At 34.5% G+C, this 27,955-nt stretch overlaps 1 protein-coding gene across 50 annotated transcripts in view; it reads right to left on the reverse strand.

The window, feature by feature from the left end:
* ADGRL3 (adhesion G protein-coupled receptor L3) overlaps positions 1-27,955 on the reverse strand; it is an 857,692-nt gene that overhangs the window by 475,674 nt on the left and 354,063 nt on the right. For all 50 annotated transcript variants that reach the window (XM_074039933.1, XM_074039928.1, XM_065545138.2 and 47 more), the window contains one exon: positions 2,615-2,828. In XM_074039933.1, coding sequence (XP_073896034.1) covers positions 2,615-2,828 — 214 coding nt within the window. The remainder of the gene's footprint in view (positions 1-2,614; positions 2,829-27,955) is intronic.

Below are 27,955 nucleotides of genomic sequence, written 5' to 3' on the forward strand. Positions count from 1 at the left end.
CTGGTAAGATAATGAAACAGAGGTAAAGCATGGACTATTGATGGGTGGTGGACAGAATGGCATGAGAGCACACGTGATTGGAGAACATGAAATCTGGAAAGCAATGAAGAAAGTGGTTTCTCTAGAGCATATATCAGATTACATAGCTCCACTGAAGAAAAATATGGAAATCAAGAGTTACAGCCTTTCAATTCAACTTCCAAATTTTTCACACCTAGCTTTAATTTACACGTCAGTATGCAGTTTAATTTATGCCTTTGTTCAATGTGTATTCAAACATCTGCCTCAATGACATTTCATGTCGCTCCTTGCCTGGGGCATCTGTCTACTGCATCAAGCTGAAGCAAGTTATGGGCTTTTTAAACAAGGTTATACACGAATACAGTGATAATAATGCTGTTTATACTGAGTAATAATCCTTCATAAGACACGCTTAGAAATGTTTAGACTCTGATACAGTCTCTTTCTAGAAGTTTAAGCAAAAGAAAAGAATTAAGATACCTTTTAAAAATACATGTTTTCCATTATGATTTCAGTTTAAATGCTTTAATCTATTTAAACTGTTTATACCATTAGTATGATGTCCATATCATAAGTAGTAATTATTAGCACTATTTAACATGCTGTGGTTGGCATAATAGTGTAACTAAGTTCATTATAAAGCAGCTTAAATGACCATGACCATCGCGTCTCTTGGGAGCTTACAAAATAGAACCTGATTTCTTTTCTCAGAGAGTCAAAAACGTTTACTTTGGACAAGTCTAAATGTAGTACATTTAATAGTTAAAAGGCAAGTGAGAAACTTGCTTCCATGGAGAATTAACCACAGTTATTTCAGCTAACTGACAACTCACATCTGTGAAACCACCAGGAGGGCTTACACAAATGATTTACTAATGGTGCTTAAAGTATTTTTACTCTACAGATTTGTCACTTAGTGTACGCATCCCATATAGTTCAATGGCTCTAAAGAATCCGTTATAACTACTTTTCTGAAATAATTATAAGATTAAAGGCTTATTTTTGGAGCCGTTAATGATATCAATGAAAGCATTAAAACAATTTCAGTGAAAATCATACAGAGATGAAAGAGCTAATGCTTCTATTACATTTTAAGTGACAAATGAATCAGAGAAAGGCAGAATTTCCTTCTCAACTCACATTCCAAATGAATTCTACAGAATCTTATGTTTGATTAACTAAAACAAATAAACATAACAATTTAGTCCTAGTGCCCACTGAATAGTACTCATAGAAAACCACTCCTGAAATGCCATTAAAATACCTACAGACAATGAAATAATTAGAAGTCTTTCAGGCATAGCATTTAATATAGTTGGAGATACGTATATCAAACATGTAACAATGATAGAGGCACACAAGAACAACAAGATGCAACCAAACTTTTATCAAATGAAATCTCTAATTTTAATATTTCTTATTAATGCTCACCTTAGCATGAGCCGTCATTTTAGTAATAGACAACTAAAAGCCCTCAGATTTGCCCAGATTTCATTATCCTTCAAGTACACTTCAGATGCCTTGATCATCAAAAACTTGACATATTATAACTTGTATTAATAGTTTATACAACAGTAATTTATAAAAATAAGATATCGACTATGAATGTATTAATTACACACAAAAATACTTGCCAGAATTTTGAATATGAAGAAGACAAAAGGTGAAAAATAACGAAGGCTTTCTTAAGTACAAGAGAGAGAAACCTTGAAATCTACTGTTTTTGTCTTTAGACTTCAATTTGTTTAGTTTTATCTAAAATATAGTTTTCCCTATATTTTAAAAAGTCATTAAATAAGAGAAGGAAAAGAAATAACTGAATAGCTGTAGACTTATAGTAAATGAATGACTTTATCCCTGATTTCCAAGAAAGCATGGTAATAGTGAACAAATATCTAAGAGATATATAATATATAGCTAACTTATCAAGAAATTTTAATATAAGCCTTATATAATATGCATTCCTATTGACCAGTCTTTTTAGAATCAAAAATATTTTTCTTACCCACTGATATTATATATTTATATTTATGTTATGTTAATATGGCCATATTTAGATTGCTCAAATATTTAAATTAATTTCATATGCTGAATAGCAAAAGAATACTTTTAAAATTATTTTCCATGGCCAACTAATCCTTAATCAATACTCTTACTATATTTTGATTAATGATTATAAAATTACCTATTAATTTTACTTCTTCTTTTTTTCCCTACATTGTTAGAAAGTTATTGTTAGCAGTAAAATAATTTTTCTGCCATATTTGGAGAAAATCCTATTTCTGCAAATTGTGAAAAATACATTTATTCTCTCATGTAATGAACTCAGTTCTAGAGAACACTATCAAAATAACAGCATGCAATGTCTTGCAGACCGTGAAATGTAATAGATAATCCAGTAAATTGTAATACTTTCCAAATGCTGTTTGCAATTAGCATTTTGGTGATATAGGGAATAGTCAGATATGGAAAACTATTTCAGAATACCCTAAAACACATAACACTGTTTATGTTCTTATGTTCAATATGTAACACAGATGCATGTTGAAGGTTTATATTATGCACAAAGAAAAGAATATTAGAAGTATCATACCTTTGAGACATAATCTTATAGGCATCTGGCAGATAACATCGGATATTCTCCATCTGAGCAGGGTCAGAGTCACAAATTTTGTCATCAGTCCTGCCATAGTTCGCACTTTCTATCATGATGACATCTGTTCCTGGACAGCGGAGCTCTATAGGATAGCTCTCACAGGATAGCTCTCTGCGGACCACAGCCATCGGAATTGGGGCACGGCTGAAAGCTGCCAAAAGGAGGAAGAAGAAAAGAGATGCCATTCTTACCACATACAAAGGAAGATTACATGTGTTTGCTTTTCCAGTGTTTGGGGTAAATCAATACCAAGATACAAAGCAGTTAAGATTCATAATCTTAATTAAACTAGAATATTTTTCTATTCAGTAACTTTATAACTATTTTTATTCTATTTTAACAAAAACAGTTCTTAAAATCTTTATTATATTTGTTTTTCTTATAAATGGAAAAAGGTATTGTCGATTTTGTATTAAACTCTTGGCCTGGTGTGTCCGATTAAAACTAGATAGAGATATCATCCAGTTTATACAGTCAGATATTCAGATAAACCTTGCAAGTGTTCCTTTCTTCTCTTTTTAATAACAAAATCATCATTGAAAAATTGCACTATCGCTGACTTTAAATATACTTAATCTATTTCAATTTTACAACATACTTCCATTGTTTGAGGCAATACTTCATGACTTCACTGTAGAACTAATGCATGCTATTTATTTAAGAAAATGGAGATTCGTTTGGAGGAAAAGTTATATTTTCCTTTAGCTCCTCCCCATACTCTTCCCCTAAAGTCAACAGGTAACTAGTTACCCATGTGGAGACCTCCAAATTATAATTTTCTTCACAGAAACAGACATGTGTGTGTTCTCCCACTCCTCGTTTCATTTTACTCTGGTAATTTTACTCAGGTAGTATCACACTATACACATTGTTTGATATTTTGTAATATTTTATTTATAAATATAATGATATATGATGGAAATCTTTCCATATCTGGATATTGTTTCCTTCGTTTTTAATGGCTACATCTCATAAAAATATAAATTATTTAATTGGTCCTATGTTAATGGACACTTGGAAAAGTCTTGGTGTTTTTGTGTCATAATACTGCAAGGAAGCCTAAACCTATCTGTGCACCTTGGCAGTAATATATTTGAGAAAACCTAATTATCCAAATACATTTTATGGTATATTTCTAAAAAATGAGATCGATGGATCAAGAGGGCAATACATTTCAAATTTGGCAAATATCAATAGAGTTCAAATAAACTTGAAAATGTATACTTTCTACCAACAATACTTTCTTTTTCAAAACTAAATATTATCAATTCCTTTAAGTTTTGTCAATTTGATAAAGAATGGTATAATATCTTTAACTTGTACTACTTTACTTGTACTGTGGAATATATTTTCATATGTTTATTGACCTTTCATATTGCTTTTATTCGTGAATGGTTGCTTACATTTATGTAAAGTTTGCTGTTATAAAAGTTTTTTTGTAAAAGAAAAATAAACATTTGTCCTTTACATTTATGAGAAATACACTTTTTCTAGCTTGATGTTTAATTTTAGATGTTTGCTGGACATCTACATTTAAGTTTTATACAGAAAAATGTCTGCCTTTTCCTGTCAAGTTTAAGAGTTTCCCTCTCCAAGATTGTGAACATAATCACTGCATTATTGGGAAAGAGTCAAATGTTAAGTAATGATAACTCAACAAATCTTCTTTAATAAGTATGTAATTAAAATTTTAAATGAAGTATTTACTAACTGTCAAATAAGTTGATTTCCACATTAAGAGAATCAGTTATAGAGAAACATGTGATAGCTTAAATTTGCATTTATAGTTGATTAAATCACTAATGTGCACATGCACAAAAGACATGTATTTAAATAAATATGTGCTTGTCTTCTTGTGGCTTTTTTACGAAGCATGAAATGTGAAAAGAAGGGAGGAGAGAGGCAGGGAGGTGAAAAATGGAGGGGCAAAGAAAAACATATAACTATAAATATTTTCACTTAAAGTTTAGAGAAAATATTGATTTGGTTTGTGAAATATACCCATAATTTAAGAGTTGAGAGTGATATGGGTTTTCATCTCATTTGTATGATATTTTTGAAAAAGTATGACTGTACCATAGACCCTAGGCAAAACGTCTTAACAGGTTAACAGGTCACTTGAAGTTCTTTAAGCTGCACTGCACAGTTAATTCCATTCTGGTTGGTGTTCAACATTTTATTTCTCTCTCTCTCTCTCTCTCTCTCTCTCTCTCTCTCTCTCTCTCTCTCTCTCTCTCTCTCTCTCTCCCTCGTGTGCACACACATACACACCCATAGAAGAATCTAGCATATCCACAGCATTGACTGAAGAGCGTTAACACAATTAAACATTGGCTGTAATGTTATTTTTAAAGTTTGTTGTTGTGTCAACACTTGGCAAGGTACTCTCACAATAGACACTAAATTTCTGATACGTGCATTTCTATTGTCCTTAAAATAAATGTCTTTGTCACTCAGAAATTGGATGCTTATTTAAATCTGAAGTCATTTTCAATACTGAGATTCTATTTTCATGGATACAGACATTTTCAATAGTGTATTTAAAGTCTTATATAATAGAATCATTGAATTAAAAAAAGGACTTTGGTGAATTTAAATGGAACATAGAGGTGTTTTTGTTTTTGTTTTCACAAAAGTCCTTAATATCAGAATTCTCAGAATGTTTTAGAGTAAATTTTTACACATTTATTAAGAGACAAATAGTTTCTTAACTTTTAAAAACATTTTATAAAAATTCACATTGAAACTGCTTCCAAACATTGAATTCATTATCTAGCTATAGTATGTTGACAAAACTAGTCAATTGTTTTTTTATAAACAAAAAAAAAAGGTTAATGTAACAATAAAACAACAAATTAGCAAAAAGCATCTGTTTCACTAAGTGGAGAATTTGGTTTATAAACTCATGGGTCAGTTTTGTCAAAACAATGGCATAACTTTAATTTGGATCTTCATTGTCAAAAATACGATTTAGTACCAGACACTAGACAGTTGCAAAGTCAATTAAAATGTCGAGGCCCGAATTTTCCATGTATCTTTTGAACTTGTAAGAATGATTCAACAGTTATGGATATGGCAATTTTTATGGAGAACCAGAGTTTATTTGTGTATGCTTTCTTCCACTAAGTGTATAATTGCATTTATATCATCAGTAACCCAGTGACAAACTGCACTCCATAAACGATGCGTGCTTTGTTTAAAGGAATTTGTTAATGGGAATGTATTGCTGGAAACTACTCTATAAGATTATCTAATTAGCTATTTAAATTACTTTTAATTATTTTACTGTTTTAATAACAACCAAACTCCAAAGGAAAAAAAAATGATTTTTGTTAAGAAAAGGTTTCTTCCATTCAGTTATCATGCTACTAATAGAAAGACGTGGTTAGAAAAGGAAAACACTGAAACATGGAAAATGCCAACAATTCAAATGCAGAGTAATCAGTCAAATAGTCTACTGCATGTTGTGCCAAGTTAACATTGCATTGGGCATTGTGGACTGGCTCATAACGTAATAATTTGGAGCAAAGAAGGCATATACATACCTTCTTATGCTCCTTCCCATTTTTATTCCATGAGGTAATCTGTTATATCAAAGATTACAGTGTCATCTATTAGGTGTGTAATAAATATCTGCTGAATAAATTGGAAAAGGTTTAGATGTGAAATCTGGAAACCCTCCACTAGGATGCCACACTTTGGAACTACTCACTGACCACAGGACTGACTAAAGGGACATGAACTAATTACACTTCTCTGATAAAGATGCCAGAACCTCAGAAAGTTTCCAAATTTCATATCAAACATACAGCTAGTGAAAAGTTCTTTTGATCATGGAAATAGCTCCCTATTCTTGCTCACTTGTTTTCCACAGACATTAATCTGATTTTTTACTTATTTTCTGAGATTTTAGCCACTTCATTACTGAAACCTCTTGTTGTTCTGTTTCCTTCTCCTTGGGCTCTCTCCCTTACTGATAAACCTATTTGCTGCTTTTTGACTCAATATGCTATAAGTCCTTGATGAACTTGTGTGTGATAACTAAAGATACCAGACTAGGAATGGGAAGTGAGGAAGCTAGAAGTAGGCGACCAATTAAGAGTCAGGTGATTCCTCTTGGTCTCCAAGGACTAGGGTCAGAGACTTGCCAAGGTAATCCTAGGTTATAAACAGGGGGCTTTCAAAGAAGGGAATATTACTTCAGACATGCAATTATGGTACAAAACATATCAATAAGTAAAAGACTAAACACAGTCTAAGAGGCAAGTAGCCAATTAATTGGCTGAGGTTATAACAAATATAATTAATTCAGTTGAAATGCATTAAATTTACGGTGTTAAGATACCTGCAAATGGTTAATAATCAGTTGGATGCATGAGTCTAGAATTCAGGAGTAGAATATAGGCTAAAACCATGTTAATATATAAAGTAGCTAAGTGAGTATCTATAGAGTAAGAGAAGAGGGATGAACAAAGAAGTCGAAACATCAGTGGTCACTGACGACTTGAAGAAGGTGCTCCTTATTCATGGGAGAAATATAGAGAAGGGCATTTCATATATGTTCAAGGAAGATTTTGACTGTATGGACTAAATCACCTGCCACTACACTGGCGGAAGGGAACGTAAATAATTACATGATAGATGAATCAAGCATTTTTCTGTCTCTCCCTGAGCCAAGTCTTCAATGTCCTAGTCAAATCTTTTTTTTTTTTTTTTTTTTTTTTTTTCATGCAGTAGATGAGCTAACCTAGAGAGGGAGTGCAGATATTTAAGGAGGTCAAAGTGAGTCAGGATAGGTAATCAAGGAAGTGACCATGTCCTGGAGATGCAGCAACTGTGGCCCTTTAAGAGCAATCCTTTCAGTACTCACATTGCAGTCAAGCTCATTCAAGAAGAGCTATCTCTAGGAGGGAATTGTCCCATGGAGGACATGCACATTTTGATTTTACCTGTCCTCAAACTTACTCTTTGCTGGTTATAATAGTGAAAAACACACCCCAGGACGGAGATTTAAGATGCTAATGAGACATGTGATGTATGAACAAGCATGTACAGCTACTGCACATGTGCACCCAGAGGACCACTCAGAACATGCTTACTAGTAACACCTCTTCCCACCCTCTCATGAATAATCATGTAAGATGACTCCCATAAAGGGAGTTTTCCCAGTAACACTGGCTGTCTTATCCTTATGAGCAGCCCTCTCTGAATCATCTCTCAGGGTGTACTGTCTATTCTGCACCTCTGAATCATCTCTCAGGGTGTACTGTCTATTCTGCACCTAACTTTCAAAATATTCTTTCTTCTTTGCCATAAATTGCTCCATGCTGCATCTCCATTGCTGTGTGTCTCTTATTTAAATTCTTTAAACTAAGAAGACAAGAACCAAACTTTCACAACAGCCATCAATACATGTGGCAGTTTTAAAATGTGTTCACAGTTCTTTGATACTCTTCCAGTATTCTTCCCTTTCCTTTTGAATGTGGATGTACTGAGTGAATCGCTTCTAAAGGACTTAGTGTTGTATAAATGAGTATATGATTTCAGAGAGTAGTTCATTAAAAACACACTGCCACTTCAGTCTCCCTTGGGTCCCTGGTTTTGTGCAAAGCCAACTATCGTATCTTGAGAGCACTCAAGCAGTCCTATGGAGAGGTCCAGGGAGCAAAGAACTGAGGCCCCCAGGATAAACTTGGGAGGCACATGAGAGAGGCACCTTGGAGGCTGATCTTCCATCCACCAGAAAGCCTTCCTTCAGGCAAATGCAACCCCACGAGATACCCGGGCTATACCCAATTAGTTAAACTACTCCTGGACTCCTAACATACAGAAACTGTGGAAGATAATAAATGTTTATTGTTTTAAGCCACAGAGTTTTTGGCTATACAATACAGTGCAGAACCAAGCCTGAGGGAATGTTTAAAGAATTGACACTGAAACTGTTAGATAGATATTGAAAAATTACCAAATCAATGAAAGAAAAATATTATGAATGATCATACAAATAGTCTAGTATTACCAACCATTTGCTTAAACAGCATTTAGGCTATTAGTATTTTTATGGAAACAGTGCTGAATTACTAATAGGTGCTAAAAACGATTTTTCCCCCTGTATCTCACTGATCATAAGAAAAAAGAAGAGCTCTTTTGAAAATTAAAAAATAAAAATGAAACAGATTTGATTCCTCTGAGGAAGAAGTTAATTAAATTATTTGTAAGTCAAGGCTAATGATTCTAAAAGAGTTTCTTAATTATAGATATGAACACTTACATATTTGAAAGTTGACATGATTCTATTTATTGGCATGCCTTTGAAAAACATATTACTTAAATGCTGCCAAAAAGTAAATACTATCAATTTTAAGTTTCAGTCGAGCCTTTGACATAATTTTCTTAAATACATGTATTTTCTCTGTGTCATTTTACATGCCAACACATTTATCTAAGTTTTAAGAAATGTGCTCTGAAAATCTAATCCAAAACACTTGGCAGCAAAAACAACACTGGTAACCAAAAGAAATAACCCATCATCTACTCTCTTTAAAAGTACATATGCTATCAGTAAGCTTCTAATACACTGAATTCTAACAATTCTATTTCAAAAAAGAATACATATAATTTAAATGGCATTTTAGCATTTAACTAAGTGTAACAAAGTGACAATTAAAACTGACACCCTGAAAGAATAACCGAAGACAATTATGTTCTGAGGTCAAAAGCATGAAATTCAGATGTTTTAATATAAAGTTTCTGAACTTATAGAAAAAAAGTTCTAATGAGTGTTACATCATAAAACAATTAAGCAGCTATTCTTTTGACTTGTGGAGCTTCATCATGAACCTCATCCTTTTTGAGGGCACTTACACAAAGCTGTGACCTTCAAATGAAATTGTCTATGTGAAGACTGCCTAAAAAAGCAGCAAGTGTTTGAATACATGCATTCCATATCTACTTACTATAGCATTTCAACATTTAATAAAAATCACTTTCCACATTGTCTTCCAATTCATGAGGAATAACATTTCTAAAACTTTATCAAATTTCACATATCACAATTTTCCCAATCTTCTAAATGTCAAAAATTCCAAACCAGCTGTTCAGCATGTTCTTAAGAGTAAGAACTGTAATTTCAAGATAAACAAGAATCCACTGAAAAGAATTATTTAGTTCAAAAGAAATTTCTTAAAATATTCCAATTTAATTCTAAATGCATATTGATCCCTTACAACGTGGATGCTGGGAGTTATTACACATAAGATATGGGTGTCATCTAAAGTCTCTCTTCACATTAGGTATTATCTCAGGCCTAGGAGTGGTCCTATGTGGGATGGAGTTCCAAGAGTCTAGCAGAAGCTTCAGAGTTAACATGTGAAGTAAAGGAAATGATAAAACTTCACATATGTGTAGCAAACTCCCAAAGGCAAGGGATGTTACTCATGATTCACAAGACCAGAAGGGGGAAAGTTCAGAGCAGGAGAGAAGAGATAGGTTGATGACCCAGAACATGGATACTAGGAATCTTTCTGTTCTCCATGGGACTCTAGAAGCTTGTAGCTGGAGAAAGAATGAATACATGCCTATGCAAAGCTTAAAACATTATATAGCAGAATGATGTGGAACAGATAAAAAGTAAGAATTTCAGAGAAATCAAATAAACATGTGTTAGTGTGCTTAAAAAAGATTTCTTGAAGGAAGAAGATTTGAGTTGGCCTTTAAAGATGAAACAATATGTGTGGATATCGGAGAGGGGAATAGCAAAATACTTCAGGCAAAAATTGTGAGCAAAGAAAGGTGTATTTATAAGGGAGGTAGGAACAGAACCGAACAGTGGTAAAATCAGAGAAAGTCTTAAAGTTAGACACAGAATATAGTTCAAATTAGTTAAAGCGATAGAAGATTATGACATAATACAATTACATAATAAAAAGATTTATCAAATTAATCTTAAAAATTATTAGACAATAGATTATTTAAACAGATTAGGGTTGAAGGAAAGAGAGTGTGGGTATTAATGAGGAAGATACTGGAATGAGCTATTCAGGGCAATATGACAATGATAATCGGTAACATTTATCAAGTGTTTTTCATGCACTGGTGCCTTAAAAGTATCACTTTATTTCAAATTCCCAATGATAACCGTTTAGAAAAATTATCATCCCCATTTACCAAACTGTGGCTTAGACAAAGATAAGAAGAATAGAAGGCATGAACTAGAAAATCATAGAGACAAAATGCAATAACTCTCCTTGGGTGTCACACACAGAGAAAAGAGGAAAGGGAACTTCTTTTAGGAAATATGTAAGGTGATACAAGAATATCGCACTAATAATCAGTGGTATAATCTTTATGGATTCCCATTTCATTAGTGAAGTGAAATCTAATTCCTGAATATGAAATATAAGTTAAACATTCTATTCCATTTATTGTGCCTGGCAGGAACTTTTTTTCTTAACAGCACAACACATAATATAATTTTAAGAATTATTTCCTAACTCTAATATTATACTATAAAATTTAGTATGAATCTTGGTATAAAAATCTACTGTAGTAAAATAGAAAATATTACTTCAATTTTAAAATGTGATATTCACTGTCAAATTTGGTCACTACACTTTTTTTTTTTTTTTTTTTTAAGAGACAAGCTCCCACTCTGTCACCCAGGCTGGAGCACAGTGGCATGATCATATGTCACTACAACCTAGAACTCCTGGTCTCAAGTGATCCTCCCACTTCAGCCTCCTTAGTAGCCGGAACTACAGGCATGCACCACCATGCCTGGCTAATTTTTTTTTTTGTTTTATTTTTTGTAGAGACAGTATCTCACTATGTTGCCCAGGCTGGTCTCGAAATCCTGGCCTGAAGCAATTTTCCCACCTCTGCCTCCAAAAGGGCTAAGATTACAGGGGCAAGCCACCTCACTTGGCCTCAACATACTTTCATAGCAGTATATAAACATCATTCTTCTTTATTGCAAACCAACAATTACAAAGTTTATGTTATTCTTATGGTGGAGCCAAGAAAATTTGTAATCATGCAGATTTTAACAGAAGAAACCATAGGAAATTTAGTGAAGAATAAAAAAACATTTTGAATAAACAGAGATAACAGTTAAAACTATACAAAAATTTAATTTTCAAGGAAAGGGGTTATTAAGCAACAAATAAATGCCTCACTGCATTATACATGCTATCAAGAAATGCATAATCTATTCACATTCTTCCCTTCCCTCCCTCATCCCTCCCCACTTCCCTAACACACACACACACACACACACACACACACACACACACACATTCCCTCTCTCTCTCTCACACACACACACACACAAATTATTCACTGGAAAGGACAAAGAGCTTTCAGTGGCATATAATTTTTGTTTTGTTTTGTTTTGTCCCTAGGGAAAGTAATACTAAGGCTTTTCTAATTCTGAAGCATAAATCTTCCACAATAGAGACCTTGTAATAACTTCTTTGGTAATATCTTCAACATTGAAAAACATGTACAACAATGTCTATAAATCCGTTATCCACAAGCTTTACAATGGCTTTGGAATGGAAAATATTCCCCTTTATTCACCCATTCAGAATTGGACTATTGCCGTCTACGTAATCCACCTGAGATTAGAACAATACACCTAACTGTAAACAGTCTGACCAAATTTGTATTTTCACATTGTTATGTTTTCTAACTAAAGTTTCGGATTGCCTGTTTGTAGCAACTAGAATTTGACATGTATTCCATTGCATTATATTTGCTAGGAATAAGTCTGCAAATTGACTATGCCGCTTACAAAAATCAAATGCTTATTCTTTATTTTATTTCCAGAGAAACTTTCATTAACAATGTTTCCACACAAGCATATTTTTATTAAGAAGTTGACTGCACACTAGACGCTAAATGTAAATTCCCACTCTAAAGACAGTGAATCTCTGCTTGTCATATCAGTAAATGAGGAATGCATTAACCAACCAAGTCTCTAAACCTATGAAAGCCCAGATCATTGCCAAATGCTAGAAATGTGGGACAGGAAGAGTAGCCAGTTGCTTTTTCATATATTCTAATGACAGTTTTCTTTCCAAAGCACAAAAAGCACAAAAAATAATCAGATTGTGATAGATTAGCCAAAATGAAACCATCAATTCTACGCAAAATATACCCTCAAAACCAAAGAAAGCCCCACATCATATGCCGGATAATTCTGGACACTAGTGAAGACCTTTTGAGTGAAAACGAAATATGTAGCTCGTTTAGGAAGAAACTCTCAACTCTCCCAAGCTTTTCAGCAAAGCCATCAGAAATATTCTGAATGAACAATTTTTATGGTCTAACAGGAATAGCAACAAAAATAATATTCTGAAAGGCCAAAAACCAGCTCACACACTTAGCTTTCTAAAGCTGTGTGAATTGACTCAAAAACCACATAAAGAAATCACAGGAAGCAGGTGAAAAGGCTTTACCAAGGATTATATGTTGAAAAACTGTCATGAAATGACACAGGACACGTAAAGCACTCTATTATATTTGTTCAGCTCAACCACAGAATACACCATTGGGGTTAATAAAACACACATTCCCATCTACAAAAAAATTAATAGAAAGTCTTAATAAAATACATTTTTCAGGGCCACACAGCGAGTTTCTAGACTAGATTAAAATAAAAGTTCTGGATTTCTACACGTTTCCTCAATTCATTAAACGTATAATTAAACATAAGTTGTTAAAGAAAAATGAATTTTCAAAATGGTGGTTGAGAAATACATATTCTGACATTCCTGACTGATCAATATCAACCCTTCACCTCAGTGATTAACTTCATTTATTTGTCCAACAAATAAAAATTGAGCACCGTTCGAGGTGGTGACTTTTCAGTGGTCAATAAAACATTGTTTCATCAGTTTATGAAATGTACAAAGTAGATGGGGGCAGGAGATAAACATTAAAAGTGAATAAATACACAAGATTTAAATAACCCCAAAATGTCCACAAGAACTATGATGGAAAAACACAACAAAATATGATACCATGAGACAACATACCAGTTTTATCCATAGGTTAACCTGTCTCTGTATCTATCTCTGGCTCTCTCAAAAAAGTGGGAGTATACAAAATGATTTTAAACAAGAATACTTTTAAAATTACTAGAACACAAGTTTAAAATCTCATAAAGCATCTGCTCTCTATATTATTCAAAATAAATTATTTCTTTAAGTCTTGCTAAAACTCTTATTAGAGGAAGCTGAAAGCAAATTATTAAAAACAGACATTTACTTGAATCAATAACTTATTGTAGGAGAAAGTAGAAAGGATGATTAAATTCACAAATGGCTTTCTGTGATTCAAACCAAAAAAGGATAAATGAGGGGATAAACTGCATTCCTTTTTCCACTTCAATCAAACCAAATCACGCTGCAAGAATATTCAAATACAGGTGGTTAAGAAAATATCAACTGACATTTTTAAAGAGACATTTAGTTCTTTAATTCAAGTGGTGTAAAATACAATATTCCTGAGAAAGCAGCTGTAAAATGATGCTTGCAAACATTAAAAATAATATATAAGCCTTCTAATATCAATAATAAATAACATACTAAAATTTTCTCATATAAATTAGCCAAATTTTCTATTTCTAAAAAATTTGCATGAGCAAAACAATAAATCCTAAAATTATCATTTTTGGATTACAAAGTGAAAGTTGTTTTTAATGAAAGAATCCTCTCAATGCCTAGAAATGTACCCCAACTTCAAGAAATGCATCCATCATTAGAAATACATTAATTCAAAATTATTTTGTATGTCAACCCATCTTCCTGTCAAACCATGTTGGTTCATTGAGTTTAACGTTAATTATATCATTCTGATCATCTATTTTCATATTTACTAACAACTTGGCTGTGCTCTAGTATCTCCAAGATTCTTGTTTGACGCTGATTATTGTTGATATTTTTCTACCCTCTAAATAAGAGTCTACCCTTAATATTTGTAGTAAAATATTTTTTCAATTACCTTGCTCACTGTATTTAGACTGTAAGTTCATAAGGCATTTTGCCAACATTTTACTGTTTTGAAATTAACATTTCTACTTAATTGGTAAGGTTTTAAAGTGATAAACTGATAAATTTTTATGAATGATAGTTACATCCACCTGTACCTTATTGCAATTATTCTATTTGTTTATGCTAGATTTCTCAATATATGCAAGATGTTAAAAAACACACACACACACAAATATACACAGATACACGTATGGCTGCTTTATGAAAAATGTGCATTTTTAATTATCTTTCTAGTAATGCTGATGGTTTACTTTAGGTCTGATGGAGTTGCACTCTTTCTCTTAGTTTGAGTTGAAGCAGACTTTCACGGTGACTGGATAGGTGTAAATTCCCTAGTTATAAAACAGGTTGAGTAACAAAGGCCTTTTGGTTTGAGAATGAAAATTATTTCTCTTTAATCAAACAATTTTAAAAATAAACTATGAATATATTTTTCAACATTTTTCATTTTTATTGTCTGTACATTTACATGGTCAAAGTTTTGTATTGCCTTTCTGCCACTTGAGGTTTCAAGAAAGAGAGGTTAACGATTGTTAAAGTCAAATGCCATTCCATAAGAAAATGTGAATAATATCCAGTATTTCACAGTCACTATGCTTTCTCTGATTGTTACATATGTCCAAGCCTGCAGCACTGAAAACAATTTAGTAGCCTTATTTGTTGAACGTAGGTCCATAAGAAGTATTTTTCCTTTCATTCTTTATATTTATCAGGTTTTTTTTTTTTTTTTTTTTTTTTTTTTTTTTTGAGACGGAGTCTCACGCTGTTGCCCAGGCTGGAGTGCAGTGGCGCGATCTCGGCTCACTGCAAGCTCCGCCTCCTGGGTTCACGCCATTCTCCTGCCTCAGCCTCCTGAGTAGCTAGGACTACAGGCGCCCGCGACCGCGCCCGGCTAATTTTTTGTATTTTTAGTAGAGACGGGGTTTCACTGTGGTCTCGATCTCCTGACCTTGTGATCCGCCCGCCTCGGCCTCCCAAAGTGCTGGGATTACAGGCTTGAGCCACCGCGCCCGGCCTATTTATCAGTTTTAATTGAATAGCCTTCTTGTCCAAAGATGCTCCAAAGACACACCAAAGAAGATATTCTAGTTGACAAATTGATGGCAAACATGAATTAATGGATTTCTATTTCGCTAAAAAATAATTTAATATTACCTGAGTATCAATTTAGAAAAAAACTGTTACTTCACATTAGGAATATAGCGGGATTACCTGAAGGGAATAATAGAGAGGGGGAAGAATTAGAAATTAGATATATGTTCCCACAATCATTCACTCATTCAATGTGCATTAAATGTCTATTTAGCATTTATGAAATATGTTTAGGCATTTGAAATATGGAAAATGAAAATAATTTTTTTTTTCTCTATAGGGAGCCATGGCTAAGAAGAATGCAGATGTATTTAAAATCTGTGTACTATAATGATGATAACACAAATCCAATTTGACGACTTCATAATTCTGATTTGGAAAAAAGTTTGGAAAAATATGAAACTTTCCACAATATTCAAAATTATATAATATTAGGGCCAATATAAGCAACATACACATTATACTTAATGGGGTTATTCTTTCAAATGTGACAGAATATCCTGCTGGATAGCAATACCTTACACTATGCTTAGCACACTGTTGGTGTTGAATTTTTATTGAATAAATGCTTTTACATCCCTAGCTTTCTGTGCTAATAAATAACTGTTATGTAGGTCCTAAGATTTGGCTCAGATGACCCATAAATCTTATTTTACAAGTGCCCTAAGAGTTTGGCATGTAAGAAATCTGAATTTTTGGCAAAAGATGATCATTTACATAAAGATCCTTGGGAATGCAAAATGCTGAAAGCAGTTCTTTATTTTGGGTGGTCTCATAGATGAGGTCAGATCCCAGGATGGAGCCTTGAAAAGACATCATGGAACTTTTACATTTGAAATAATTATAAATCTCCAAAGTGCTTAATTTTACATGACACAAATTAACACACTACTATTTATGGGTCAAAAAATTGTGACATAACTAAGTGAAAATTTAATCACAACTCACTGCTGTATTATTTAATTTATAGTATTTTGAGATACCACATTGCAATAAATCCCACCAGTCACAGAGGCCATGTTTTAAAATTTCTAAGGATTGGGAAATGTATTTGTTAAAATTTATATTTAAAAGTAGCTTTATCTGTAGTCACTTATATAATTCATACTATCTCATAAATTACTTTTAAATTTATATGCATTTAATATTGTGTTTCTTTCCTCATGTTACGATATCTGGGTACACTAAGAGTTTTCAGTAAGTCTAGTAACAGACTATGCTACAAACTGGTACACAGAACACAATAGAAGACCATGAGAAGCTGAGTGAATTGTGGTTTTCACTGAAGCACAAAATGACTCAGGGAAGAATAACTGCACACAAAGTACTTGTTAAAAGTTAAAGTTTCTTTGGTACTTGGGGTCCCTTGATCAGTTTCCATAGAGGAACTCTAAACCCACTGGGATAATATTTGCACTTTCAAAGAAAGGAATTGCATGATTATTGTATTTTGTATGGTTTATGGGCTTGTTTACCATAACATAAATCTATTACAGAAAGTATTGCCAAGAAAAAGGATTTATAAAAAGCCAAAAGAATTTTCAAAAACTCTCTAACAAATATTATTAAAATCTTCAAAAACATACAAACAGTTCATTTGGGAAAAATCATATAATGTGAATCTCTTATTATTTGTTAGTTAATACAATTTATTTATCTATCTGCTCAACCATTCATTCAACAAACAGCTGTTGAGTTTTATTATATGCCAAGAAAGCTTTATTCTCTGGGAGATGAATATGAATGTAATGAATATGAATGCCGTGATTCTTGTCCAAAAGCTATTTATTCATGACCAAATTTCTCAAACTTTTGAAGTAGTAAATAGTAAATGAGGAAAATAACTTGAATTTCCCTCATTGGAATTAAATCAATTATCAAGCACAGTGCTAGGCACATAGTAAATGATTAGTCAATATTCTATTTCTAGTATGTTTTGATGCTACTAATGTTTCACGTAAATATATGAGATATACAGAAAATTATTCCCAGTAGAAGTGATGGTATGAACACAGGCATACAGAGCCATCTGGGGGCCTTAAGTACACACAGGTATCTAATAAAATAACTATTTGCTTTCATGCAAACAGTTATTTTGTTAGATACCTGTGTGTACTTAAGGCCAAACTCTCCAGGTTCCTTAAGTCTGAGACTTTCTATTTTATTTTTTGACACAGGGTCTCTGTCACCCAGGCTGGAGTGCCATGGTGCAATCATAGCTCACTGCAGCCTTGAACTCCTGGGCTTAAGCGATCCTCTCGTCTCAGCCTCCTGAGTAGCTGGGACTAAAGGTGGGTGCCACCATACCAAGATAATTGTATTTATTTTATTTTATTTTATTATTTTGTTTTATTTTGTAGAGACAGGGTCTTGTCATGTTGCGCAGGCTAGTTTCAAACTCCTGGCCCCAAATGATCCTCCTGCCTCAGCCTCCCAAAGTGCTGAGATTATGGGCATGAGCCACTGTACCCAGCCTTTGAGCCCCTTAATAGACCTGATGTCTGTAAATGTATCTAGTCTTTATGGTCTCCATTTCCATATAAATCTTTGGATTTTATGCCTTTCCCCCAAGATCATCTCTTGCATCCCCTACTCTGTCTTTACTATTTGTAAGTATCTTTTGAGATAACATTGATTACAGGTTCTAAGACAAAGGGCCATTTGAGCAACCCCCCATTAATCCTGCACCATGGGCTTCCAGCCTCGGTTATTTCCATGCTTACCCACTTCTTCACTTGGCTTAAACTGAAATAAACACAGAAGAAAGAAAATATGCATTTATTCGGAAATAACAAGAAGTATAACTTTGTCATACAGCTACAGATACAAGACAAGAAATAATGCAAATGACCTGGGAGAATATGTGTTAGATTACGTTGAAGAGAACACTGGGTTTGGTTCCACAAATAGTTATTGAGTTCCTTGATACAGTGCAAAGAGCTGGGGCATAGAAGTAAATAAATGGAAAAAACAAAAGAATCTTCTAGTCTCATGGAGTTTAATTTCTGATTGTGAGAGACAGAATATAAACCACAAATTCATACTGTCCATTAGTGGTAAGTGTAATGGTGCAAAATTATAATACTATGAAGGATAGGGAGGTGTTTCAGAGATGAGGCATTGGTATCTTTGAGAATAGTCTAGATTTGGTTCTAACAGCACATTAGGAAGAATAATATGCCTGGGACGAGCAAGATGAATTTGAGAGAATTTAGAAAAAGGCAATGGTAGAAGGAATAACAAGATGATAATTGTAATCACCCAGATAAGATGGAATAAAAGTTTGGATTATATTATGTTAGCAATGAAAATAGAGAGGCCGGGCGTGGTGGCTCAAGCCTGTAATCCCAGCACTTTGGGAGGCCGAGACGGGTGGATCACGAGGTCAGGAGATGGAGACCATCCTGGCTAACACGGTGAAACCCCGTCTCTACTAAAAAAAAAGAAAAAAATTAGCTGGGCGAGGTGGCGGGCGCCTGTAGTCCCAGCTACTCGGGAGGCAGAGGCAGGAAAACGGCGGGAACCCGGGAGGCGGAACTTGCAGTGAGCTGAGATCTGGCCACTGCACTCCAGCCCCGGCGACAGAGCGAGACTCCGTCTCAAAAAAAAAAAAAAAAAAAAAAAAAGAAAATAGAGAATAAAACCCTGAAAGATTTGAGGAAATTACTATGAATTTTGTTAACTGTCAGGATGTGGAGAGAAGGGACAGGATGGTATCAAAATGGACAGAGATGGCTGTATTACTAGAAGAAAAAGGGGAAGTCAGGGGAGACAGCAAAGATAAATTCACTCATTTTTAAAGGCAATACATAAAGCTAAGTAACTATTTAGCCCGTAAATACAAGGTTTGTATGTAAATCAGTTATGTAAATGATCATATAAATTAAAAATGATACATGAAGTTCATGAATGAAAAAACACTGCCAACAAAAACTTGTGCAAATATGTTCATAGTAGCAATATTCATCATGACAGCCAAAAATCAAAACAATCCAAATGTTCATCAAATAATGAATAGATAAATAAAATGTAGTGTATTCAGACCATGTAATGTCTTCCAAGAATAAAAAGAAATGAAGTAGGTGATAAAAATATTTCTGTAATTTGATATATTTGGTTGTTGAACATTATAGTGAATGTGCTAAGTTCCACACAGGTACACATTTTAAACTGGCTAACCTTATGCTATATGACTTTCACCCCAACAGAAAAATTAAAATTTTTAAAAAAGGATTGAAGTACAGATATATGTTATAACTTGAATTAACCTTGAAAACATTATGCCAAATAAAAGAAGCCAGACACAAAATACTAGATTGCATTATTCTATTTATGTGAAATATCCAGAATAGTCAAAGGTATAGAGTTAGAAAGTAGATTAGAAGTTGCCTAGGGCTTGGGAGTATTTTTATTAATGCCATTATCAGAGACAAGGTATTGTTATATTGTCCAGGATCGTCTCAAATTCCGAAGCTCAAGTGATCCTCCTGCCTAAGTTTCCTGAGTACACGGACTACAGGCATGCTCTACTGCACCCAGCAGGTTTGGGAGTTTGAAGGAAAACTGTGAGTGACAGTTAATAGGTACAGCTTTTCTTTTTGGGATGATTACAATATTCTAAATTCTAGATTGTGAGGATGGTCATACAACAGTACAAATATACTATAAAACCCAACTGAATTGTATACCTTAGGTAAATGAGTTTTATGACATGTGAATTACATCTAAATAAATTGTATTGTGAAAAAAATAAACATGAATTTTATCATAAAACATATTATGAAAAAGCACAAAAATAATGCCAAGGAAGACAATCTAGTCAGAGAGGTGCTTCTGAAAGTCTTTTAACCATGACCTTATAGTTAAGAAATACATTTTCTCTTAACCCAATACAAATCCCCACCCCCACCCCCACCTCTGCCATACTGCCACATATAATGAAAAAAAGTCTCTCCAAACAAAACTAATGCTTGCTATATGAGATTCACTCTGTTCTATTCCGATTTATCAAAATAATTCTCATCTGATTCCATTAAACTGACTTCATAATGCAACCATTAGTCACGATCCATAGATTGAAGACAGCCACTGTTCGAGAAAAGGCAAGATAGGTGAATATCATCTGAATGATTAGATTAAATTTGAGGGAAGGCAGAGAAATAGAAGAAAGAATCATGAGAAAAAAGGAGTTAAAGAAGCAAGAGGAGAACCATGTTTATGCCTGATAGAAGCAAATGCAGAAAAGGGATCTGAAAGATATAACACGATCAAATAGTGCAGATTTCAATAAGGATGAAGGCTGGAAAAAAGACCATTAACTTGTGCTTTAGTATATTATAGGAGGACTAACATAGACTATGAAGAAATTCTTTGTTAAGGAATCCTGACTTCATCACTTTTTAAGTATATTATCATGGGAATTTTCTCAGTTTCTCAGAGCTCCAACCATAAATGTAAGCAATTACTTCACAATGACTTTCTTCTACGGCTTCAACTTATTAAGAACAGTTTCTGTACCATAGTGGGGGTACTTAGACCATGAATTTCAAAGAGAAAAGAAAGGAAAATACAAATTAGGATCCACTGAATATAAAGATTAAACTTAGTTACAAAGTATTAATATAATTTGAAGAAAACCAGAAGAGAGGTTGTTGGAGAGTAGTGTAGTGTATAGACTTCTAGAAATTACCATAATTCTTATTTTCTTTGTTTGTGCATGTCTTGCTGGAGAAGCCTTAAAAATGTTTATAGATATTTGATGTGGGGCTGTGCAAAAAAAGATTAAAAATGAAAGGAGATAAGATTATATACTGATAGAGAAAGAATATTTCTGATGAAATCAGATAATACAATAATCACATAATTGGTAAATTCAAAGATAAATGAAAATTGAATGAGAAAAAATATAAGGTACGACAATAAGAGATCACAACAAAACAAATTAATAATTAGATTCAATTTACTTCCTGCCCTAACAAGAATGGTATGAGGAAGACATCAGTGAATTCAATGGAGGTTCCAGGAGGGAATAAGGGATAAGTAGCAACCTAAATATTCAGATGGTGAGAAGACAAAGGGTCTTGTTTAAGCTTTACTATTAATTTTTCTTCCTAACAATTGGCCAGTAGGAATTGAGGTGCAACTTCAATAGTCCCAAAACTACAAGATACATACTTTATTGTCCCTACTTATGCATGTACTTGCTAAAACTTTTAGTAGTTTTATTTAGGGTTGTTTGGAGGACAGGGTTGTGGAAATCAGTGTAGGTTACTTATGGCTTCGTCTTAGTCTCTTTGGGTTACTAAAACAAAATACCATAAACTGGGTGGCTCATAAACCACAGACATGTACTTCTCTTCGTTCTGGAGGCTGGGAGGTCCAAGACCAAGGTGTTGACAGATATGATGTCTAGTGAGGACCCCTTCCTCATAGACAGCACCTCTGGCTATGACTTCATATGGTAAAACGGGCAAGTCAGCTATCTGGGGCCTTTTTTAATAAGAACGCTAATGCAATTTATGAGGGCTCTGCCTTCGTGATCTTATCACCTCCCAAAGGCCCCACCTCCTAATATGATCATATTGGTGATCAGTTTTCAAGATATAAATTTTTTTTTGGGGGGGACACAAACATTCAGAAACTAGCAGCTACTAAAACATCCCTTGACAATGATCTTGATTGAACTGATTTAGAAGTTAGTGCAACAGTTAAGCCTGCACTTTGGTAATTACTCTACCAGTGAGCTAACTGTATGACTTTGACAAATTATTTAACTTTTCTGAGCCTTAGTTCTCTCATCTGGAAAATTACAGAGCTGATGAACCCAAAGGTCCTTTAAAATTGTAAAATTGTTGAATTTCTGTTCTATAACATTTGGGTTCTTGCCCTGCATTTTCTACTAATTGCATAGAATTTGGCAAATCCTTTCCCTACTTTAGACATCCACTTCCTTATCAAGTAACATGGGAAGTAAAGTAAATGATTAATAATGTTCTTAAAGCTTAGAGTACAAGATGAATGGGTGATTGATGAGACAATATGGGTAATTCCACATTATATAAGTTAGGATGTTATATTTTTGTTGAGCAAATAAATTAGATTTCCTTGAAAAAAGAAACTTTAATAATAACAGTCAAAAGGAGCAATAAAACTATATACACATATTCCAATAATAGTAAATGTGTACAAATTTTATACTAAATCTGTTATTCAAAAATAATATTTATAAGGATAAATTTCCTGCAAACTATCAAAATTTCATTATATATAACTCTTAGCTTTATTATGTATTTTTTATCTTCATCAGATACACTAAAAGTATTCAGTTTATGCCAAAATTTATTTTGTTAGTCTCCTCCAATACATACCACAGATACCAAGAAAAGATTGATATCTTAAAAATATCTTAAAATTGCAAGTACAAACCTGCCAGAGGAAAAAAATTTTCCAGATCATTATTTTAAATTCAACCTTTCCTTCCTGTTATGTGTTAAACTGTACCCACTCCCTCCAAGTTTCTATGTTGAAGTCCCAACCCCCAGTGCTTAAGAACAAGACCTTATTGGAAGATAGGGTCTTTACAGAGGTGATTAAGTTAAAGCGAGATCATTAGGGTGGGCCCTAATCCAATAGGACTCATGTCTTTATAAGATGGGGAAGTCTGGACACAGACACACATAGAGAAAAGACAGCCAACTACAAGCGAAGGAGGGACACTGAAACAAATCTCATCTTCATAGCCCTGAGCAGAAACCAATCTTGCAAACACATTGATCCTGGATTTCTAGATTACAGGGCTGTGAGATAATAAACTTCTATTTTTAAGACACCCAGTTTACGGTTCTTTGTTGCGATGGCTCTAGCAAACTAATAAACTCCTATAGTTCAATGTTCTGTGGCAAATCCCCTTACCTACCTTTCCTTGAATCAATATAATTTTAGATTTTTCTCTTTCGCAACTGTAAACTGGAAATCATGAATTTCAAGAAAAACTTGGTATATTTCATAGATTTCCATTTTAGAAATCTATGAAAATTCAAGAAAATCAGGGTGGAAAAGGATCATTTTAGTAGTAACATTTCTAATCTATATAATAGATGCCTAAATCCGACTGGGCACAGTGGCTCACGCTTGTAATCCCAGCACTTTGGGAGACCTAGGCAGGCAGATCGCCTGAGGCCAGGAGTTCGAGACCAGCCTGGCCAACAGGGTGAAATCCCATCTCTACTAAAAATACAAAAATTAGCTGGGCATGTTGGCAGATGCCTGTAATCCCAGCTACTTGGGAGGCTGAGGCACAATTGCTTGAACCCCGAAGGCAGAGGTTGCAGTGAGCTGAGATCATGCCATTGCACTTCAGCCTGGGTGACAAGAGTGAGACTTCATTTTCAAAAAAAAAATAAAAAGATGCCCAAATTCAAGTATATTGAAGAGATCCCATGCATAAGCTGATCCAAGTCGCACTGAGTTTTTCTATTTAAGTTCCAATTTTTGTCAGTTATACAAGACTTATTTCCCATATCATCATTAATTATGACAAAATAATATGTCATTAAATATGAATTTCAAGTCTCCTTCAAAACATTAATACACACTTATGGCCATCTCATTAATAATATATACATTTTCAAGAAGGCAAGCCTAAGATTTTTAGTAAAACCATACAATAGATGATATAAAAAGAACACACATCATGTCAGTGTATGTGTATGTATATACATGCACTGGCATACCTTGTTTTATTCTGCTTTGCTTCATTGCACTTCCCAGATACTGTGTTTTTTACAAACTGAAGGTGTGTGGCAACCCTGCATTCAGCAAGTCTATTGGTGCCATTTTTCCAATGGCACGCACTCACTACCTGTCTCTGTATCACATTTTGGTCATTCTTGCAATATTTCAAACTTTTTCATTTGTCATTATTTTCACATTTGTATGGTGATCTATAATCAGTAATCTTTGATGTTACTATTGTGACTGTTTTAGGGTGTCAGGAACCATGCCCATGTAAGACAACAAACTTTATCAATAAATGTATGTGCTCCAACTGCTCCACCAAATGGCCATTTTCCCATCTCCTCTCTTCTCCTCTTAGGGCCTCCCTATTCCCAGAGACAAAACAATATTGAAATTAGGCCAAAATGGCCTCTAGGTATTTAATTGAAAGGAAGAGTGGCACATCTCTCACTTTTAATTAAAAGCTAGGAATGATTAGGTTTAGCGAGGAAGGCATATCAAAAGCTGAGACAGGCCAAAAGCTAGGCTTTCTGTGTCAAGCAGTCAAGTTATGAATGTAAAGGAAAATTTCTTGAAGGATATTAAAAGTGATATTCCAGTCACACATGAATGATAAGAAAGCAAAACAGGCCAAACACTCTGGCTCACGCCTGTAATTCTACCACTCTGGAAGGCCAAAGCAGCCAGATTGCTGGTGCCCAGGAGTTTGAGATGAGCCTGAACCTAGGCAAAATCCCATCTTTACAAAAAATACAAAAATTAGCCAGGTGTTGTGGTATGCACCTGTAGTCCCAGCTACTAAGGAGGCTGAGATGGGAGGATCTCTTGAGTCTGGGAATTTGAGGCTGCAATGAACTGTAATCAAGCCACGGCACTCCAGTCTGGGTAACAAAGTGAGATCCTGTCTCAAAAATCAACCAACCAACCAACAAAAACAAACAAACAGAAAAACAAACAAAACAAACAAAGCCCCGCAAAACGAAAGCAAGACAGCTTTATTGTTGAGAGAGAGAAAGTTTCAATGGTCTGGATTAAAAAAAAAAAAAAAAAAAAAAAAAATCAAAACAGCCATAATATTCCCTTAAACCAAAGCCTAATCCAATGCAAAGCTCTTACTCTCTTCAATTCTATGAAGGCTGAGAGAGGTGAGGAAGCTGCAGAAGAAAAGTTAGAAGCTAGCAGAAGTTGGTTTGTGAGGTTGTATTTTTATTTATTTATTTATTTTTAGACAGATTCTCGGTCTGTCTCCAGGTTGGAGTGCAGGGGTGCCATCTCGGCTCTCTGCAATCTCTCTCTCCCCCAGTTCAAGCAATTCTTCTGCCTAAGCCTCCCGAGTAGCTGGGATTACAGGTGTGCACCACCACGCCTGGCTAATTTCTGTGTTCTTAGTAAAGATGGGATTTCACCTTGTTGGCCGGGATGGTCTCAATTTCTTGACCTTGTCATTTGCCCGCCTCGGCCTCCCAAACTGCTGGGATTACAGGTGTGAGCCACCATGCCCGGCCCATGAGGTTTTAAAAGAGAAGTCATCTCCATAGCATGAAAGTGCGAGGTGAAATAGCAAGTGCTAATGCAGAAGCTGCAGCAAGTTACCCAGAACAGCTATCTAAGATACCTGTTGAATGTGGCTACACTAATCAACAGATTTCCAGTGCTGATGAAACAGCCTTCCCTTGGGAAAGGGATGCCATCTAAGACTTTCCCAGCTGAGAGAAGTCAATGTCTGGCTTCAAAGCTTCAAAGGACGGGCTGACTTTCTTGTTAAAGAAGATCCTAAGGTCCTTAAGAATTATGCTAAATCTACTCTGCCTGTGCTGTCTAAATAGAACAGTGCCTGAATGACAGCACATCTGTTTATGGTATAGTTTATTGATTTTTTTAGCAAATTGTTGAGACTCACTGCTCAGAGGAAAAAAAAAAAAAAAAAGACTCCTTACAAAATATTACTGCTTATTTACAAGGCATTCTGTCACTCAGGAGCTCCAATGAAGATGTTCAAAGACATTAATGTTGTTTTCATGCGTGCTAACACAACGTCCATACTGCAGCCTATAGATGAAGTAATTTCAACTTTCAAGTCTTATTTTAAAAATACATTTTATAAGATTTTAGTGTTATATACATATAACACTCTCTATAGCTGCCATAAATAGTGGATCCTCTGATGACTCTGAGATTGCAAGCCTTATGGAAAGAATAATTCATGATTTAATGAATCACCTATGTATTTTTTTGAGACAGGGTCTTGCTCTGTCATCCAGGCTGGAGTGCAGTGGTGCACTCATAGCTCACTGCAGCCATGAACTGCTAGGTTCAAGCAAGGATTGAGGATTTACCATTCTTAATGCCATTAAAACATTCATGATTCACTGAAGGAGATCAAAATAAACAGGAGCTCAGAAAAAGTGGATTTCAGCCCTCATGGGTGATTTTCAGGGGTTCAAGACTTTGGTGGAGGATGTAACTGCAGATATGGTACGAATAGCAAGAGAGCTAGAATTAGAAGTGGAGCCTGAAGATGTGACTGAGCTGCTGCAATCTCATGATCGAACTTGAACAGAAGAGGAGTTGCTTGTAGGGGATGAGCAAAGTGGTTTCTTGAGATAGAATCTACTCCTGGTGAACATTCTGGGAGCATTGTGGAAATGACAATGAAGGATTTAGAACACTGCATAAACTTAGTTGATAAGGCAGCAGCAGAGTTTTAGAGGACAGACTTCAATTTTGAAAGAAGTTCTGCTGTGGGTCATGCTTTCAAATAACCTTGCATGCTACAAAGAAATATTCTGTGAAAGGGAGAGTCAATCAATGTAGCAAACTTCACTGTTGTGTTATTTTAAGAAATTGCCACAGCCATTCCAGACTTCACCACCACCCTGATTAATAAGCAGCCATCAGCATCAAGGAAAAATCCTCCACCATCCAAAAGATTACAACTCACTAAAGGCTCAGAGGATCTTTAGCAATTTAAAGTAATTTAATTAAGGTATGTATATTGTGTTTATAAATATAATGCTACTGCACACCTAATAAGCTACATAATAGTGTAAACATAACTTTTATATGCATTGAGAAATGAAAACATTCATGAAACTTGCTTTATTCTTGCTTTATTGCAATATTTACCATAGTGGTCTGGAACCAAACCCTCCATATCTCAAAGTTATGCATGCACATATAGATTATGATACAGATACAGATATAGATATATATAAATATGTGAATTCCTAAAGGGATCTTCAAGCTAAAAATAATTTTAGCTGAGCATGGTGGTGCATGCCTGTAATCCCAGGTACTTAGGAGGCTAGGGTGGTACGAATGCTCAAGGCTAGAAGTTTGAGACAAGCTGGGGCAACATAGTGAGGGCTCATCCCTCCCAAAATAATAATAATAATAA

Source organism: Macaca fascicularis, chromosome 5, assembly GCF_037993035.2.
Source record: "Macaca fascicularis isolate 582-1 chromosome 5, T2T-MFA8v1.1".
In the NCBI taxonomy this organism is placed as follows: Eukaryota; Metazoa; Chordata; class Mammalia; order Primates; family Cercopithecidae; genus Macaca; species Macaca fascicularis.